This window comes from Bufo bufo, chromosome 8, assembly GCF_905171765.1.
Source record: "Bufo bufo chromosome 8, aBufBuf1.1, whole genome shotgun sequence".
Lineage (NCBI taxonomy): Eukaryota > Metazoa > Chordata > Amphibia > Anura > Bufonidae > Bufo > Bufo bufo.
Window position 1 is genome coordinate 1,522,453 of NC_053396.1, and position 19,642 is coordinate 1,542,094.

General features: G+C 49.9%; 1 protein-coding gene across 4 annotated transcripts in view; it reads left to right on the forward strand.

Moving 5' to 3' along the window:
• Nucleotides 1-19,642, forward strand: part of PHF19 (PHD finger protein 19) — a 38,326-nt gene that overhangs the window by 3,890 nt on the left and 14,794 nt on the right. Inside the window, exons 1-9 of one of the 4 annotated variants that reach the window (XM_040406023.1) lie at nt 71-212; nt 314-490; nt 676-869; nt 5,302-5,383; nt 10,391-10,486; nt 13,555-13,655; nt 16,195-16,343; nt 16,688-16,783; nt 17,503-17,571. In XM_040406023.1, coding sequence (XP_040261957.1) covers nt 678-869; nt 5,302-5,383; nt 10,391-10,486; nt 13,555-13,655; nt 16,195-16,343; nt 16,688-16,783; nt 17,503-17,571 — 785 coding nt within the window. In that variant the 5' untranslated portion in view covers nt 71-212; nt 314-490; nt 676-677. Of the gene's footprint in view, nt 1-69; nt 213-313; nt 526-675; nt 870-5,301; nt 5,384-10,390; nt 10,487-13,554; nt 13,656-16,194; nt 16,344-16,687; nt 16,784-17,502; nt 17,572-19,642 lie in introns of those variants that run through there. The other 3 variants (XM_040406022.1, XM_040406024.1, XM_040406021.1) reach the window with 3 other exon arrangements.

Here is a 19,642-nt window from a genome sequence, read left to right on the forward strand (position 1 = left end):
TTCTTGAGGTTTTACATTATTAGAAAACAGGAAATATAAATTACAGCTCAGATTTCCGTTCTCCAGTAAACCCCAGTGTAACCCTGTGTAGAGTGCGGCAGGGGGATGATTGCAGGGTGCAGGTGCCCAGCTGCAGGGTGCAGACCCGCCATCGCAGGGAGTACTGAGACTAGACCGCCAGGACCACTAGGGGGAGGTAGCGGGACGTGCAGGTAAATGCAGGCGATGCCCTCAGCTGCTGCTGCATCTTCTCCCTCACAAGGCGTTAGATGCATCATCTCATCCTCCCTGAGCGCCTGTCTCTGTATGACAGGGCGACACAGGAAGAGGAAACTGCTTCTGACTCAGAATAAGAAATGGTTCACCAGCTCCCAGAACATGTGGCCCGATTAACTAATGTCCCAAGAAGCATCGTGGCATGCTACATGTCCAGATCCTACAAAAAATGGGTCTAAGTACCCTCAGCCCCTGAGGTGCATGCAGTAACAAGGTACAGCTATAGGCCCTGCATCCTGGGACGCACAAGTAGAAAGGTCCACCCTGAGCAGCCAGCATTTAACTCTTTATTCCTAGTTGAGGGGGGCAGTTACATTGCTGATAGTGTCATATATGAACTTTCTGTTCATTGAATGATGGGTGAAATTTCTGTTTTTGGTCACATGTCCTGTCTGGCAGACATGGAAGACAGAAGCCTGGAGCCGACACTGCGAGATGTCTACCCATCCTGCGGGCACCTGCATTGTTCATCCATGGAGACATCTGCAAAGAATGGACAAGGCTGCTCAGAGCTGATGGTCAGTCAGGCCGAAGGCCAGTACGTGCTGTGCCGCTGGACAGACGGCCTCTATTACCTAGGGAAAATTAAGAGGGTAAGTGTGGAAAAACAAGCTGCGCTCCTGGGAGGCGCCACTGCCCACGGCTAGAACCACTAGTGAAGGTAATGCCAGCCGAATCCATCCACAGCCACAGGTTCCTATGACCGTGTGTATTAGATTGTGAGCTCCTGAGGACAGGGATGACAGCAGTGATACACTGTGTGCGATACAGAGATTAGATTGTGAGCTCCTGAGGACAGGGATGACAGCAGTGATACACTGTGTGCGGTAGGGAGGTTAGATTGTGAGCTCCTGAGGACAGGGATGACGGCAGTGATACACTGTGTGAGATACAGAGGTTAGATTGTGAGCTCCTGAGGACAGGGATGACGGCAGTGATACACTGTGTGCGATACAGAGGTTAGATTGTGAGCTCCTGAGGACAGGGATGACAGCAGTGATACACTGTGTGAGATACAGAGGTTAGAGATTGTGAGCTCCTGAGGACAGGGATGACAGCAGTGATACACTGTGTGAGATACAGAGGTTAGAGATTGTGAGCTCCTGAGGACAGGGATGACAGCAGTGATACACTGTGTGAGATACAGAGGTTAGATTGTGAGCTCCTGAGGACAGGGATGACGGCAGTGATACACTGTGTGAGATACAGAGGTTAGATTGTGAGCTCCTGAGGACAGGGATGACGGCAGTGATACACTGTGTGCGGTAGGGAGGTTAGATTGTGAGCTCCTGAGGACAGGGATGACGGCAGTGATACACTGTGTGAGATACAGAGGTTAGATTGTGAGCTCCTGAGGACAGGGATAACAGCAGTGATACACTGTGTGAGATACAGAGGTTAGATTGTGAGCTCCTGAGGACAGGGATGACAGCAGTGATACACTGTGTGAGATACAGAGGTTAGAGATTGTGAGCTCCTGAGGACAGGGATGACAGCAGTGATACACTGTGTGAGATACAGAGGTTAGATTGTGAGCTCCTGAGGACAGGGATAACGGCAGTGATACACTGTGTGCGGTAGGGAGGTTAGATTGTGAGCTCCTGAGGACAGGGATGACGGCAGTGATACACTGTGTGCGGTAGGGAGGTTAGATTGTGAGCTCCTGAGGACAGGGATGACAGCAGTGATACACTGTGTGAGATACAGAGGTTAGATTGTGAGCTCCTGAGGACAGGGATAACAGCAGTGATACACTGTGTGAGATACAGAGGTTAGATTGTGAGCTCCTGAGGACAGGGATGACGGCAGTGATACACTGTGTGAGATACAGAGGTTAGATTGTGAGCTCCTGAGGACAGGGATGACGGCAGTGATACACTGTGTGCGATACAGAGGTTAGATTGTGAGCTCCTGAGGACAGGGATGACAGCAGTGATACACTGTGTGAGATACAGAGGTTAGAGATTGTGAGCTCCTGAGGACAGGGATGACAGCAGTGATACACTGTGTGAGATACAGAGGTTAGATTGTGAGCTCCTGAGGACAGGGATAACGGCAGTGATACACTGTGTGCGGTAGGGAGGTTAGATTGTGAGCTCCTGAGGACAGGGATGACGGCAGTGATACACTGTGTGCGGTAGGGAGGTTAGATTGTGAGCTCCTGAGGACAGGGATGACAGCAGTGATACACTGTGTGAGATACAGAGGTTAGATTGTGAGCTCCTGAGGACAGGGATAACAGCAGTGATACACTGTGTGAGATACAGAGGTTAGATTGTGAGCTCCTGAGGACAGGGATGACAGCAGTGATACACTGTGTGAGATACAGAGGTTAGATTGTGAGCTCCTGAGGACAGGGATGACAGCAGTGATACACTGTGTGCGATACAGAGGTTAGATTGTGAGCTCCTGAGGACAGGGATGACAGCAGTGATACACTGTGTGCGATACAGAGGTTAGATTGTGAGCTCCTGAGGACAGGGATGACGGCAGTGATACACTGTGTGCGGTAGGAAGGTTAGATTGTGAGCTCCTGAGGACAGGGATGACAGCAGTGATACACTGTGTGCGATACAGAGGTTAGATTGTGAGCTCCTGAGGACAGGGATGACAGCAGTGATACACTGTGTGAGATACAGAGGTTAGATTGTGAGCTCCTGAGGACAGGGATGACAGCAGTGATACACTGTGTGAGATACAGAGGTTAGATTGTGAGCTCCTGAGGACAGGGATGACAGCAGTGATACACTGTGTGCGATACAGAGGTTAGATTGTGAGCTCCTGAGGACAGGGATGACAGCAGTGATACACTGTGTGCGATACAGAGGTTAGATTGTGAGCTCCTGAGGACAGGGATGACAGCAGTGATACACTGTGTGAGATACAGAGGTTAGATTGTGAGCTCCTGAGGACAGGGATGACGGCAGTGATACACTGTGTGAGATACAGAGGTTAGATTGTGAGCTCCTGAGGACAGGGATGACGGCAGTGATACACTGTGTGAGATACAGAGGTTAGATTGTGAGCTCCTGAGGACAGGGATGACGGCAGTGATACACTGTGTGCGATACAGAGGTTAGATTGTGAGCTCCTGAGGACAGGGATGACGGCAGTGATACACTGTGTGCGATACAGAGGTTAGATTGTGAGCTCCTGAGGACAGGGATGACGGCAGTGATACACTTTGTGAGATACAGAGGTTAGATTGTGAGCTCCTGAGGACAGGGATGACGGCAGTGATACACTGTGTGCGGTAGGGAGGTTAGATTGTGAGCTCCTGAGGACAGGGATGACAGCAGTGATACACTGTGTGCGATACAGAGGTTAGATTGTGAGCTCCTGAGGACAGGGATGACAGCAGTGATACACTGTGTGCGATACAGAGGTTAGATTGTGAGCTCCTGAGGACAGGGATGACGGCAGTGATACACTGTGTGCGATACAGAGGTTAGATTGTGAGCTCCTGAGGACAGGGATGACGGCAGTGATACACTGTGTGCGATACAGAGGTTAGATTGTGAGCTCCTGAGGACAGGGATGACGGCAGTGATACACTGTGTGAGATACAGAGGTTAGATTGTGAGCTCCTGAGGACAGGGATGACAGCAGTGATACACTGTGTGCGGTAGGGAGGTTAGATTGTGAGCTCCTGAGGACAGGGATGACGGCAGTGATACACTGTGTGAGATACAGAGGTTAGATTGTGAGCTCCTGAGGACAGGGATGACGGCAGTGATACACTGTGTGCGATAAAGAGGTTAGATTGTGAGCTCCTGAGGACAGGGATGACGGCAGTGATACACTGTGTGCGATACAGAGGTTAGATTGTGAGCTCCTGAGGACAGGGATAACAGCAGTGATACACTGTGTGAGATACAGAGGTTAGATTGTGAGCTCCTGAGGACAGGGATGACGGCAGTGATACACTGTGTGCGGTAGGGAGGTTAGATTGTGAGCTCCTGAGGACAGGGATGACAGCAGTGATACACTGTGTGAGATACAGAGGTTAGATTGTGAGCTCCTGAGGACAGGGATGACAGCAGTGATACACTGTGTGAGATACAGAGGTTAGATTGTGAGCTCCTGAGGACAGGGATAACAGCAGTGATACACTGTGTGCGGTAGGGAGGTTAGATTGTGAGCTCCTGAGGACAGGGATGACGGCAGTGATACACTGTGTGAGATACAGAGGTTAGATTGTGAGCTCCTGAGGACAGGGATGACGGCAGTGATACACTGTGTGCGATACAGAGGTTAGATTGTGAGCTCCTGAGGACAGGGATGACGGCAGTGATACACTGTGTGCGGTACAGAGGTTAGATTGTGAGCTCCTGAGGACAGGGATGACGGCAGTGATACACTGTGTGAGATACAGAGGTTAGATTGTGAGCTCCTGAGGACAGGGATGACAGCAGTGATACACTGTGTGCGATACAGAGGTTAGATTGTGAGCTCCTGAGGACAGGGATGACGGCAGTGATACACTGTGTGCGGTAGGGAGGTTAGATTGTGAGCTCCTGAGGACAGGGATGACAGCAGTGATACACTGTGTGCGATACAGAGGTTAGATTGTGAGCTCCTGAGGACAGGGATGACGGCAGTGATACACTGTGTGCGATACAGAGGTTAGATTGTGAGCTCCTGAGGACAGGGATGACGGCAGTGATACACTGTGTGCGATACAGAGGTTAGATTGTGAGCTCCTGAGGACAGGGATGACGGCAGTGATACACTGTGTGAGATACAGAGACCGTGGCACATCTGAGGTCTGGTTACATGTCAGTAGTGGTGATGATCCCTGTTCACACACATAAGTCATGCGCTGGGTATCACTTAGTCTCTGCAGCATTGTATCATTCGCAGCCTGCCCTGTCCTTGGCATTTGGGGAAGATTTTCCTCATTTTGCATTTAAATTTTTGTGCGCTTATTATCTAGCTTTCGGTCTGTAGGGGTTATTGTGGAATCAGCGGGCCGGGAACCCTGAATATTCTAGAACGTTATCATTTCTTGTCTTCTGCTTGTAGGTGAGTAGCACAAAGCAAAGCTGCCTCGTGACGTTTGAAGACAACTCAAAGTACTGGGTGCTGTGGAAGGACATTCAGCACGGTAAGTTCTAGATCCAGCCGCTGACTTACCGGCCCAATGTGGGGTCAGTGCTGAAAACCTGCCCTGACTAGTCCTGATCACACAGCTAAGGATTTGCTTCAGTGTGCCAGTTTAGAAAACTCATCACAATCTAAGGCTACTTTCACACTCTCGTTATTCTTTTCCGGTATTGAATTCCGGTAAAGGGTCTCAATACCAGAAAAAAACGCATCCGTTTTGTCCTAATGCATTCTGAATGGAAAGCAATTTGTTCAGTGTGCATCAGGATGTCTCCCTTGTACGGTATTTCACCAGACAAATTACCGCAGCTTTCTGCTGTGTTTTTTTCCGGCCAAAATCCCGGCACACTACCGCACTTGCCGGCATTAATTTCCATAGAGATGTATTAATACTGGATCCGGTACCAAGTGTTTCGGAAATTGCCGCGTTGCTGGATCTGGTTTTCCGGTCTGCGCATGCCCCGGGACATATGAGGAGCTATTTTGGCTTTTGATCTTTGAAAAAAATAAAATAAATACCAGATCCGTTATTCCAGATGAGACTAACGGATCCGGAAAAAACATATTTCCGTTTGCATACGGTTTGCCTAAACTGCGTGCCGGATCCGAACAATGCTAGTGTAAAAGTACCCTAAGCACAGCAGCAGCACGAATGTCGTTTCTATTCTGATAGTTTGCTACAATGTGTCAGTGTATGTAATATGACTGGACATAAAGTATTGCCTTTGCTTTATACAATTGTAGCAAACCCTCAGCCATGACACATATTAGGTCAGGACAGATTTTCAGCTTCTGTGTGTGTGTGTGTGTGTGTGTATGTATATATATATTAGCAGAGGACGCGGCTTCGCACGAGTATATTTCATCTATTTCATTTAATGTTTGTGTGTGTCGTTAAAAGATATTGACAGTATTCCCCATAACAGTGACCTCTACAGCACCCCGCCCCTTTAACAGTGAACTCCACAGTCGTCCATCTCCCTTAGGGCTCATGCACACGACAGTATTTTGCGTTCAGTATACTGGCCGTTTTTTGAGTTCAGTATGCGGTACATATACTGAACCATTCATTTCAATGGTTGAGCAAAAAAAAAACGGAAGTGTCTCCGTGTGCATTCCGTTCCAGTATTTCCGTACCGTGAAAAGATAGAACATGTCCTATTCTTGTCCGCAAATCACGGTGCTTGGCTCCATTCAAGTCAATGGGTCCGCAAAAAAATGGAACACATACGGAAATGCATCCGTATGTCTTCCGTATCCGTTCCTTTTTTGCTGAACTATCTATTGAAAATGTTATGCCCAGCCCATTTTTTCTATGTAATTACTGTATACTGTATATGGCATACGGAAAAACGGAAAGGAAACGGAAACACAACGGAAACAAAAAACGGAACAACGGATCTGTAAAAAAAGGACCACAAAACACTGAAAAAGCCATACTGTCGTGTGCAATGAGCCCTAACTTTGACCTTTACAGCAGCCCGCCCCTTTAACAGTCAGTTTCACAGCACCCCACTCCCTTGACAATGAACTCCTCAGGGGCCCGCCCCCTTAACAATGACCTCTACAGCACTCCGCCCCTTAACACTGACCTCCATAGGGAACCATCCACTTATCTGTGACCTCCACTGTTCCCTGCTCCCTTAACAGTGACCTCCACGGTAGCCCGCTCCCTTAACAGTGACCTCCACGGTAGCCCACTCCCTTAACAGTGACCTCCACTGTTCCCTGCTCCCTTAACAGTGACCTCCACTGTTCCCCGCTCCCTTAACAGTGACCTCCACGGTAGCCCGCTCCCTTAACAGTGACCTCCACGGTAGCCCGCTCCCTTAACAGTGACCTCCACGGTAGCCCGCTCCCTTAACAGTGACCTCCACGGTAGCCCGCTCCCTTAACAGTGACCTCCACGGTAGCCCGCTCCCTTAACAGTGACCTCCACGGTAGCCCGCTCCCTTAACAGTGACCTCCACGGTAGCCCGCTCCCTTAACAGTGACCTCCACGGTAGCCCGCTCCCTTAACAGTGACCTCCACGGTAGCCCGCTCCCTTAACAGTGACCTCCACGGTAGCCCGCTCCCTTAACAGTGACCTCCACGGTAGCCCGCTCCCTTAACAGTGACCCCTGCCCCCGCCCCTTTAATTTTAGGGCTACACGACGACATGTGTCGCGCAACATTTTGTCTCAGCAATTTTTATAATGCTAGGCTATGGTGTCGCACTGCGACATGCTGCGACGCAACAGTCGCAAAAAATCTATTCAAGATGGATTTTTCAGCGACTGTCGCGTCGCAGTTGCATCAATGTCATGTGACACATGTAGCAGTGTAGCTGTGCCCTATGTGTCATGAGAATTAGGCTAGGTCTACACGACGACATTTGTCGCGCGACTGATAGGGCACAACTGCACTGCAACATTTGTCGCGCGACATTTGCAGCAGTGTCGCGTAACAATTTTTATAATGGCAGTCTGTGGTGTCGCATTGCAACATGTTGCGACAGTCGCAGAAAAATCCATCTCGAATGTCGCATTGCAGTCGCAGCATGTTGCAGTGCGACACCATAGGCTGCCATTATAAAAATTGTCGCGCGACATTGGTGCAATAAAATGTTGCGCGACAAATGTCGTTGTGTAGACCTAGCCTTATTGACGTCCTGTAGCCCTAGCCTAAAGCTTACCTATAGCAGTGAAGAAAAATGTTTGGGTTGTTATGGAAACCTGGAGTAAAACTGTGTGTATGTGGAGACTAAGGGCCTATTGGCTGATAAGGGTCATGTGACCGCGTGTATGGCAGTTGGGATTTAAGTGAAAGCTTGCCGGCTTGTATTGGTTAATGCAGGTCATGTTTTGGGAATATCTCAGGAACGGTTCCTCCTAGAGAGCTGAGGTCTAAAACATTCCCGGACACCTGACGTACCTGTGTGCCAAATTTGGTGACGATCGGTCCAGTTGTTTGGTCGCGCATAAAGAACAGACAGACAAACTCATTTTTATAATATAAGAGATATATATATGTGTGTTTCCTTTGACTAACAGCAAGCAGAGGTCTTGAGGCATTCTGATTAAGGTATATTGGAAAGTTGCAGAACTTTTCCTACAAGTAGAAAACCCTCTGAAACTTTGAGTCCGAACCTTTCAGACCCCTGTCTTCTATCAGTCTCAGGCAACCATTCATTCACAACACAATGCAGACTTTCCCTTACTCCGTCTCAAGTCCAAACTTGTCATAATGGTACATAATAAAATGGCATTTTGACTGCAGTGTGTAGTGTTGCTGCACATGTTTGTGAATGAGCAGTCGCAGGAATTCAGTCAGAACCGACACAAACCCGATTCTGATGAGGATTTTTACAATAAACAAGGTAAATGTCATCCCATAATCTCCTGGGTGCGGGGCCGATGTGTGAGGAGGCGGCTCATGTTCCTGTTTATACCATTCATATAGGTGCCTGTGTTATTTATCCACCACAAGAACTTCCCAGACACGGCCTGAATGGAGACACAAGGCAGTGAATGCAGGAGCTGATAGCAGACCGCTCATTACCTGACATAAAGCCAGGCGTTAGTCTCGGGGTCATCAGTCACTCTGCAGATGTGCAAGGACTGTTTACCTAAATCCAGGAGGCACTCCGTTTTCCCAGCTGTGTGGCAGTATGGCATTAAGAATGGTTGGCAGTGAATTCTGCAGTCTAGAAGAGCTTCTATATCAACAACCATCACCCAGCTTTCCCAGAACCAACTAAACAGAATTTTCAGAGACCTGACGGGGGAGAATCCCATGGACACTAGAGGCGAATCCTGTGTGAGGGGCTTTCTGTAGTATTTCGGCTGTCACATAGGCTGTGCAGGGTTTCCTCCTGTGGAGTTGGGTTATTATCTCAGCAGCATATCATGTCTTGGCATCCTCCACACTTGTGGCCTCTTCAGGGGGCTGATGGTGGAGGCTGCGTCTGCATTACCAGAAATGACATCCTGTGTTTATAGTGGGGGAAAAGCTCCACAGTGTGAACTGCACCTTAGGGGCAGCTAGAATAACAGCACAGTGCGAGGGGCAGTTGTATAAGGCTACTTTCACACCTGCGTTCAGGTGTCCGCTCGTGAGCTCCGTTTGAAGGGGCTCACGAGCGGCCCCGAACGCATCCGTCTGGCCCCAATGCATTCTCAGTGGAGGCGGATCCACTGAGAATGCATCCGCCTGCCAGCGCTCAGCCTCCGCTCCGCTCAGTGAGCGGACACCTGAACGCAGCTTGCAACGTTCGGGTGTACGCCTGGCCGTGCGGAGGCGAGCGGATCCGTCCAGACTTATAATGGAAGTCAATGGGGACGGATCCGCTTGAAGATGACACAATATGGCTCAATCTTCAAGCGGATCCGTTCCCCATTGACTTACAATGTAAAGTCTGAACGGATCCGCTCAGACAACTTTCACACTTAGAAAATTTTCAAAGTAATAATGCAGACGGATCCGTTCTGAACGGATGCGAACGTCTGCATTATCGGAGCGGATCCGTCTGATGAAACATCAGACGTATCCGCTCCGAACGCTAGTGTGAAAGTAGCCTAAGCAGGATAGCCATGTGAAGACGCAGACGTCTGTGCTTGATGTCGAGTCCATGGTGCCAATACTGGGGCCCCAGGGAGCCACATCAGATTATACAAGGAGACTTTGCTATTATGTGAATGAAAACACAGTAACCTGATTAGATTGCAAGCAGGGAGGACCAACACAGTCACAGTATCATGACGACCACAAGACTATTATTTTGGGGGGACCTACTGCTGTCATGATCATTTTGGACATGGTGCAGGTACATTGTTTTGCGTTTTAGGTGTAATTGCATCCAGTGCCTTTTGACAGCTTGGGGTGAACAGAACGTTCATAGGTGGCGGCAGGAATAACTGACAAGAGACCTGGAGAAGCCCATTATCCATCTCACCTCACTCTTGTAATATATTACAATATTAGAGAGGGAACTTATCATCCAATATATCTTTTCTTCTTTCGTTACAGCCGGGGTGCCCGGAGAGGAGCCGAAGTGTAATATCTGCATGGCAAAGACCATAGCCCCACTGAATGAGATTCTCATATGTGGCAAGTGTGGACTTGGTAGGTGCAAGAGTGAGAACAATGACACAGTAATCCGCTTCTATAATGAAGTCACAAATTATGGCACAAGTAATTTATTTGCACAAAAATTTGTGACATTTCTGGGGCTTAGTGAGAGAAGCATAGCCTTCCGCAGTCCAACAACTTTACTATAATGTATTCTGTAAACTGGTGTAAAATATAGCACAAATCATATCTGGCATAGATCTGAGTGTCTGTGCATGGGCAGGCAGAAGATGCACCTCATATATTATGTAGGCTTCTTAACGGATTTGAAATACCAGATCGCATGAAATCAAATATCATAATTATTGACAAAATAAATTATAATAAAAACCAGTGCAGGGTCAAGGCGACATCAACCAGAGCAGGATGGCATCAATTCATACTGCTCCAATAATTAATCCAAAACTATATAAAGTGCACTTGAAAGCAATACTAAAAATTACACAGACGGGATCAATTACCCATAATGTGCCTCCTCTGGGATAGCACGGTCTGGTATTTCTTGTGTAGGCATTTGTAATTTATTCTTATACCATAAACATGTGCATATGTAGGGATCTATGATCGATATTATGAGGTGATAAGCCTCTTGCTCTTTTTTGGTATAGACTCTTAACAGATTTGGCAGATTTGACCTGACACTGACACACGGGGTACAGGATAATGACACTGACACTGGGGGTACAGGCTAATGACACTGACACTCGGGGTACAGGATATTGACGCTGACACTCTGGGTACAGGATAATGACGCTGACACTCGGGGTACAGGATAATGACACTGACACTCGGGGTACAGGATAATGACGCTGACACTCGGGGTACAGGATAATGACGCTGACACTCGGGGTACAGGATGATGACGCTGACACTCGGGGTACAGGATGATGACGCTGACACTCGGGGTACAGGATGATGACGCTGACACTCGGGGTACAGGATAATGACGCTGACACTCGGGGTACAGGATAATGACGCTGACACTCGGGGTACAGGATGATGACGCTGACACTCGGGGTACAGGATGATGACGCTGACACTCGGGGTACAGGATAATGACACGCTGACACTTGGGGTACAGGATAATGACGCTGACACTCGGGGTACAGGATAATGACGCAGACACTTGGGGTACAGGATAATGACACTTGGGGTACAGGATAATGACACTTGGGGTACAGGATAATGACACTCAGGGTACAGGATAATGACACTCGGGGTACAGGATAATGACACTGACACTCGGGGTACAGGATAATGACACTGACACTCGGGGTACAGGATAATGACACGCTGACACTCGGGGTACAGGATAATGACACTGACACTCGGGGTACAGGATAATGACGCTCGGGGTACAGGATAGTGACGCTGACACTCGGGGTACAGGATAATGACGGTGACACTCGGGGTACAGGATAATGACACGCTGACACTCGGGGTACAGGATAATGACACGCTGACCCTCGGGGTACAGGATAATGACACGCTGACCCTCGGGGTACAGGATAATGACACGCTGACACTCGGGGTACAGGATAATGACACGCTGACACTCTGGGTACAGGATAATGACACGCTGACACTCGGGGTACAGGATAATGACACGCTGACACTCGGGGTACAGGATAATGACACTGACACTCGGGGTACAGGATAATGACACTGACACTCGGGGTACAGGATAATGACTCTGACACTCGGGGTACAGGATAATGACACTGACACTCGGGGTACAGGATAATGACACGCTGACACTCGGGGTACAGGATAATGACACTGACACTCAGCAGTCTTCTTATGAGTGTATTCAGACAGTGCAGTTAAAATGGCATTTGGTAAGACCACACAGGTCCTTTCTGTGTTTAATTGTAATTGCATTGATAATGTGTTGTAAACGTATGTGTTGTTTGTCTGATGTGGTTTTAACTGCACCCATCTTCACCGTCTGAATGCACCTTTAGCGACGCTTGTGATTCTTCTTGACGTTATGCAGGTGTGTGACTTGTGCGGGGTCCACAGTCGAGGGCCCTTTCCGTCACATCACTTCTCCCTGATTAAAGTTAGCTGTGAGTGACTTTGCTGAGACTCCCGGAGCGCCTGCGCGTGCAGTGTGTGAGACGACTGGTCATACACGGAACATCTCAGTGTGCGCTGCCATTTGTGGGAACCTCCTCCCCAACCCTAAATCTTCATGAAAGATCAATTCCCCTCCGGACTTCAGAGAGTTACCCCTGACATGACCAGGGAAGTGAATGAGGTGTAAATCTCCGAAGTGCTCGCTGAATATTTGACAGCGGCCCCCGGAGATAGTGAAGGCCAGTGTCATTACCGGGAACATCCCGTTGTGACGTCACTTCTGGGAAAGATGAAAATTACAGTTTGGGGAATGTGGATCCATGCGCTGGGCAGAATGGATCCTTAATTGTTACCTTATGTGTCCTGTCTACGGGGGAGGTCAGAAGAAAGGTTGTCAGATTGTGGCCCCATTTCTTGTTTAAGCTCTGGCCCAGGTGTTCACAGTAGTCATGGGAGTAGTGCACTATAATCGCAGTGGGATGCAGCTGGATTTCTGTGTCAGGAATATATGGTCGGTCTGTTACAGTGTACCAGCGGATAGAACGCCATCCTGTCCTTTTGTACCATGTATCATAAATAACTATAATGTATTGATGATGAGTATCTTGAATAGTCATTGATGTGGTGGTCTTTATGTGCCGGAGATTGGAGTCAGCCAGTAAACTAAAGAACTGACACCCTTAGGGCTCATGCACACATTTTGTGGAACTGAACGTCCAGGCCATAATAGAACAATCCTCTCCTCCATAATGCGGACAAGTATAGGGCCACGGAATGGACATACGGACAACACATGGGGTGCTGTCCACATCTTTTCCAGACGCATTGAAGTGAATGGTACAGAAGATAAGTTTGCGTGCATGAGCCCTAACGTATAGAATGACCTGGAACTATTGATGTCACGTGTGTTGCTCATTCCTTCATGGTTATCACTCTGGTTTGGTCAGTGTTCACTGCATCTCCTGCACCTTTGCTGTTTTTAGGATATCATCAGAAGTGTCACATCCCAGCGGTGGAGAGCGGAGAGAACGGCATTCTGGAGCCCTGGTTCTGCAGACGCTGTATCTTTGTCCTGGCTGTCAGGGTAGGAGCACACAGTTATCCCCAGCCCACCGGCCACATCCAGATGAAATAGCCACCACTTCCCATACCTGCATAACTGAGTGCCTTCACACATTGCAGATTTTGTGTCTGAAAATCGTTTTGGCTCACCTGAATGAGGCTAGCCTCCTCCTTCAAATAAATAGAGCTAATTTTAAGTTGCAGAAAATTCTTCAACAAAATCCACAGCGTGTGAAGAGACCCTGACGAGCTGTGTTGCTGACCATAATGGCTGTCATCCAGCATCCCAAAGCTCACGAAGTGTAATTGTGTCTGCACTTATAAAGACTGCGTAATTAGGCAGATTTGCTGTTCAGAACTCTAGGAAAGCTGGGTGACATCCCTTTTGGGAGCTCTAATGGCTACCATATTGGTTATCCCCCAGCTTCTTTATGTTCCCAGTGATACAGATATAGAGGATATAATATTTGCTGCTGTAGGAAAGCTGGATGACAGCCCTTATGGAGAATACTAATGGCTGCCTTAGTGGTTATTATCCAGCTATTTCTGAATATGACGTACTTTAATGGAATTGTTAACAACTAGATAAAAAGATGATGGCGGGCTGAAGTTTGTAAAGAAATTTTAGAAATAAAGAAATTAAAAACTAAAAAGGAATAATCAGATTTGTCATTCATGCCTTACTCTTTAGTAAAGATGTTTGAGGTATGAAGCCAGCGGCCCTAAACCTCATCCAGCACGTCTTCTCCATTATATATTAATCATCAGCATTGGGCCTGACCGCAGTCCTGAGGCAACCGTTATCATCATGGCTCAAATATGTGGCGGTCAAGAACCGTTATTGGCAGGAAGGTAATGGTCTGGCTGCACCCAGCTGCTGCATGTTGTCGGTTGTCTGCCAGGCGCTGTCTCAGATAAATAAGAATATAAAGTGATTCACAGTGACACACTGTCCTCTCCACCAGTGCCGCTGGAAAAAGAGGATTTGGCCGCTGTGAGGTCACTGAGCAAATCGCCTTCCATTCCACTCATTCCTGATCTGGAAAGCCTTGGCATGCTGTCATAAATGTAATTGCAGCGCCAGGGGCGTGTGTGCTGCAAACGATGCAACCCCATTAATTTACAAGGCTTCAGTCAATATCCAAATGATTGGAAAGACATGATCCAGCCAACAACAGCTGATTGACCAGGCAGACGCAGGGCCAAGAGAGACCACTAGAAGGCAGCATGGGGCATGCAGGCTGTTCGGTAGGAAAATATTGCACATTGGGGTGGGGTGCCCTTTGGTGGTGTCAGACTTCGAGGCCTGAAGCATTTTACTAACACATTGCATCAAACTATTAGGAAAGGAAAAAAATGTGTGTTGCTGTTAGGGTTGGGGTTAATTAAGAGACATTGTAACAAACCCTCAGCTGAAGAAAACTTTCACTTTATTTCATTTTAGAGGTTCATTTTTGCATCAGGCTCTAAAAAAAAAAATCCTTCCTCATGTCTCACTCCCGTCCATGATACCAGCGCCATTTGTCACTATGGAAATGCTAAAAGAAATCAAATGATTGTGCTACCATTCAGAAACTGGTCACAGCTTGAGTTGGAGGCCTGCACGAGCGCTGCAGTCTGCTGTATGTGTACTCCATGTTGTAGCTCACATAGGGGGAATTTACAAAGAATGGGTTTTTATGTCGGTCTTTGTTTCCCTCCTTCGCTGAAAGAGATTGCACCTAATATATGATGAGAATCAGTCCTGGCAGTGCATGCACCTGGAGTAAATACGACTTGACAGGTCCTGACTGCTAGCGCCCTGACTTGACAGGTCCTGACTGCTAGAGCCCTGACTTGACAGGTCCCGACTGCTAGCGCCCTGACTTGACAGGTCCCGACTGCTAGCGCCCTGACTTGACAGGTCCCGACTGCTAGCGCCCTGACTTGACAGGTCCCGACTGCTAGCGCCCTGACTTGACAGGTCCCGACTGCTAGCGCCCTGACTTGACAGGTCCCGACTGCTAGCGCCCTGACTTGACAGGTCCCGACTGCTAGCGCCCTGACTTGACAGGTCCCGACTGCTAGCGCCCTGACTTGACAGGTCCCGACTGCTAGCGCCCTGACTTGACAGGTCCCGACTGCTAGCGCCCTGACTTGACAGGTCCCGACTGCTAGCGCCCTGACTTGACAGGTCCCGACTGCTAGCGCCCTGACTTGACAGGTCCCGACTGCTAGCGCCCTGACTTGACAGGTCCCGACTGCTAGCGCCCTGACTTGACAGGTCCCGACTGCTAGCGCCCTGACTTGACAGGTCCCGACTGCTAGCGCCCTGACTTGACAGGTCCCGACTGCTAGCGCCCTGACTTGACAGGTCCCGACTGCTAGCGCCCTGACTTGACAGGTCCCGACTGCTAGCGCCCTGACTTGACAGGTCCCGACTGCTAGCGCCCTGACTTGACAGGTCCCGACTGCTAGCGCCCTGACTGGAGTCGTTTTACACCTCTTTTATGCCTGTTCCGGTTTTGGTGCTGACCTCAGAAGTGAATCGTTGCTAATATTAAACTTTTTCTGTTTTGCAGAAAGGAGGCGCATTAAAGAAAGGTCCCATTGCAAAGACCCTGCAGGCGGTGAAGATGTTCCTGACCTACTGTCCTGAGGATCTGGACTGGGACTCTGCGCACAGAACCAACCAGCAGCAGTGTTACTGTTACTGTGGGGGCCCCGGAGAGTAAGGGAAAGGGCCACGTCTTGCTTACTCCTTCTATAACTACTGTTTCTGTCCAACCATGCATTAAAGCGCATTGTAAAATTCTACATACCGTTCCCCTGAAGTCAGTGCTGGCCCATGGTTCTATTAAAGCTTACAATGGCTTCTGAAAAGCAAATGGGCCTAACCATGTCTGGCAGTATGGCCATGCGGATTTGTCACTCAGGAGTGTGGGAAAGCTGGATTATCATCAGAAAAATCCCAATGCCATAATGTGATATGTGCCTGGTATAGTAACTCTGCCAATTATCAGAGCTTCTGTGAGCCGTGTAAACTGACATCTGTCTCTGGTCTTCTTGTCACAGGTGGTACCTGAAGATGATCCAGTGTTACCGGTGTCGGCAGTGGTTCCACGAGGCTTGTATCCAGTGCCTGAATGAGGCCATGTTGTTTGGAGACAGGTAGAGTCAGCCATCTTTGTCTCCCTCCCCCAGTTCTCCTGCGGTGTGGGAAATGGCGCGTTTATTTCGGGAGGCTCTCGGCTGTGAACACTGTGCTCTGCCAGGCAGCTTATCACCTGAGCTAGTTGTGAGGAAATAAGCTGCCCTCATTCTGGGCTGGTCAGTGACATGGCATGAGGGGCATTTTCCAGCGGGTATATATATGTATTTATAGTTATACCACAATTTAGCGCAGAGTTGTAAGTGACGTCAGAACATGCAATGGCACCGATCGGCTCCCATCTTACAGCACTGTGAGGGGCCCCGTCTCCTTCCTGCGTGGATTTGTAGGGGCGCAGTCAGTGTGAAGTGGCAGCTTTTAGAATGGATTCTGTACATTCTTACACATTCCTGAGACTGGGCCTCTCCTCTCACAGCACATGGGGCCCGCCCTGTGCTACCAGCTAAAGCATTCCCTGTATTAACCCTTTAACAAACATGGCCGCCCCCAGGCTCGCTGTACTACATACAGGGTATGGATAAGAAACTAAGCAGAACTCTCATTATTTCTCCTGAGCAGCATGCGTCCATAATAAATACTGCGGGGTGCAAGGTAAATGGGGGCGCCCCACACTAGCTGTAGAGGGGGATCCACAGACCTCCCAGCAGCAGGGACTGGCAATTGCTAGATGGCATATATGCATTCCATACTGCATAATTAACCCTTTGTTTCCTGGCAGGTTTTTCATATTTTTTTGCTCTGTCTGCAACCATGGGGTGGAGTTCATCAAGCGGCTCCCGCTGCGATGGTAAGAGTTCAGTGCGCCAGAATTCTGTCACAAATTACACCAGAATAGTGGACTTCATGGCACGTGCCAAATTAATTAGATGTTTGAGGTTTACAGAAAAGCCTAGCGCCAAACACATTGGGGGTCATTTACGAAGACTGACTTCTTACGCTGGTCTTAGATTCCCCCTTGTGCTGGCGAGAGAGCGCCAAATTTATGAAGAGGCCCAGGTCTTGTCCTGAATTAGGTGCACAGCTGGCTGTCCGTGCCATGGATTAAAAACTACTCCAGCCCCTGACTGACAGTATCTAACTCGTGGCCCCTGTCTGTGTCTCCCTGACTGACAGTCCCTGACTCGTGGCCCCTGTCTGCCTCTCCCTGACTGACAGTATCTGACTCGTGGCCCCTGTCTGCCTCTCCCTGACTGACAGTATCTGACTCGTGGCCCCTGTCGGCCTCTCCCTGACTGACAGTATCTGACTCGTGGCCCCTGTCTGCCTCTCCCTGACTGACAGTATCTGACTCGTGGCCCCTGTCGGCCTCTCCCTGACTGACAGTATCTGACTCGTGGCCCCTGTCTACCTCTCCCTGACTGACAGTATCTGACTCGTGGCCCCTGTCTGCCTCTCCCTGACTGACAGTATCTGACTCGTGGCCCCTGTCGGCCTCTCCCTGACTGACAGTCCCTGACTCGTGGCCCCTGTCTGCGTCTCCCTGACTGACAGTCCCTGACTCGTGGCCCCTGTCTGCGTCTCCCTGACTGACAGTCCCTGACTCGTGGCCCCTGTCTGCCTCTCCCTGACTGACAGTATCTGACTCGTGGCCCCTGTCTGCCTCTCCCTGACTGACGGTATCTGACTCGTGGCCCCTGTCGGCCTCTCCCTGACTGACGGTATCTGACTCGTGGCCCCTGACTGACGGTCCCTGACTCGTGGCCCCTGACTGACAGTATCTGACTCGTGGCCCCTGTCTGCCTCTTCCTGACTCGTGGCCCCTGACTGACAGTCCCTGACTCGTGGCCCCTGACTGACAGTATCTGACTCGTAGCCCCTGTCTGCCTCTCCCTGACTGATGGTCCCTGACTCGTGGCCCCTGTCTGCGTCTCCCTGACTGACAGTCCCTGACTCGTGGCCCCTGTCTGCGTCTCCCTGACTGACGGCCCCTGACTCGTGGCCCCTGTCTGCCAGTCCCTGACTGACGGCCCCTGACTCGTGGCCCCTGTCTGCCAGTTCCTGACTGACAGTATCTGACTCGTGGCCCCTGTCTGCCTCTCCCTGACTGACGGCCCCTGTCTGCCAGTCCTTGACTGACAGTATCTGACTCGTGGCCCCTGTCTGCCTCTCCCTGACTCGTGGCCCCTGACTGACGGCCCCTGTCTGCCTCTCCCTGACTGACGGCCCCTGACTCGTAGCCCCTGTCTGCCTCTCCCTGACTGACGGCCCCTGACTCGTAGCCCCTGTCTGCCTCTCCCTGACTGACGGCCCCTGACTCGTGGCCCCTGTCTGCCAGTCCCTGACTGACGGCCCCTGACTCGTGGCCCCTGTCTGCCAGTCCCTGACTGACGGCCCCTGACTCGTGGCCCCTGTCTGCCAGTCCCTGACTGACGGCCCCTGACTCGTGGCCCCTGTCTGCCAGTTCCTGACTGACAGTATCTGACTCGTGGCCAGGGCCGTCTTTGCCGCAGGGCAAAAGGGGCAGCTGCCACGGGCCCAGTTGCTCCTGGGGGCCCTCGCAACTCCCATCCACTGACTCTGACTCTCTATGCAGCTGCGCAGCAGTCTTCTTCACTAGAACAACTTGAATTTACACAAACCAAGCGCTTCGGCGCCCGTCACGTGATAAAAGGGGGTGTGTCACTCACCTCGGCCTGGTGAGTGGCGCCACGGCGGAGCAGCCAGCAGCAGGGACTAAGTCCCCGCCTCCGGTCCGGAGCTAAAGGGATTGGGTGGCGGTGGTGAGTTGCCTCACGTGACCAAACAAGAACCAGACCAGACCAGTGACTCACTCACGTCACCGTCCTGACCTAATAGTAGTAGTAGTTTAAGTTACAGTCAGCCAGCCAGACCTGCCACTGCCGCGCCAGGAGGGGAGG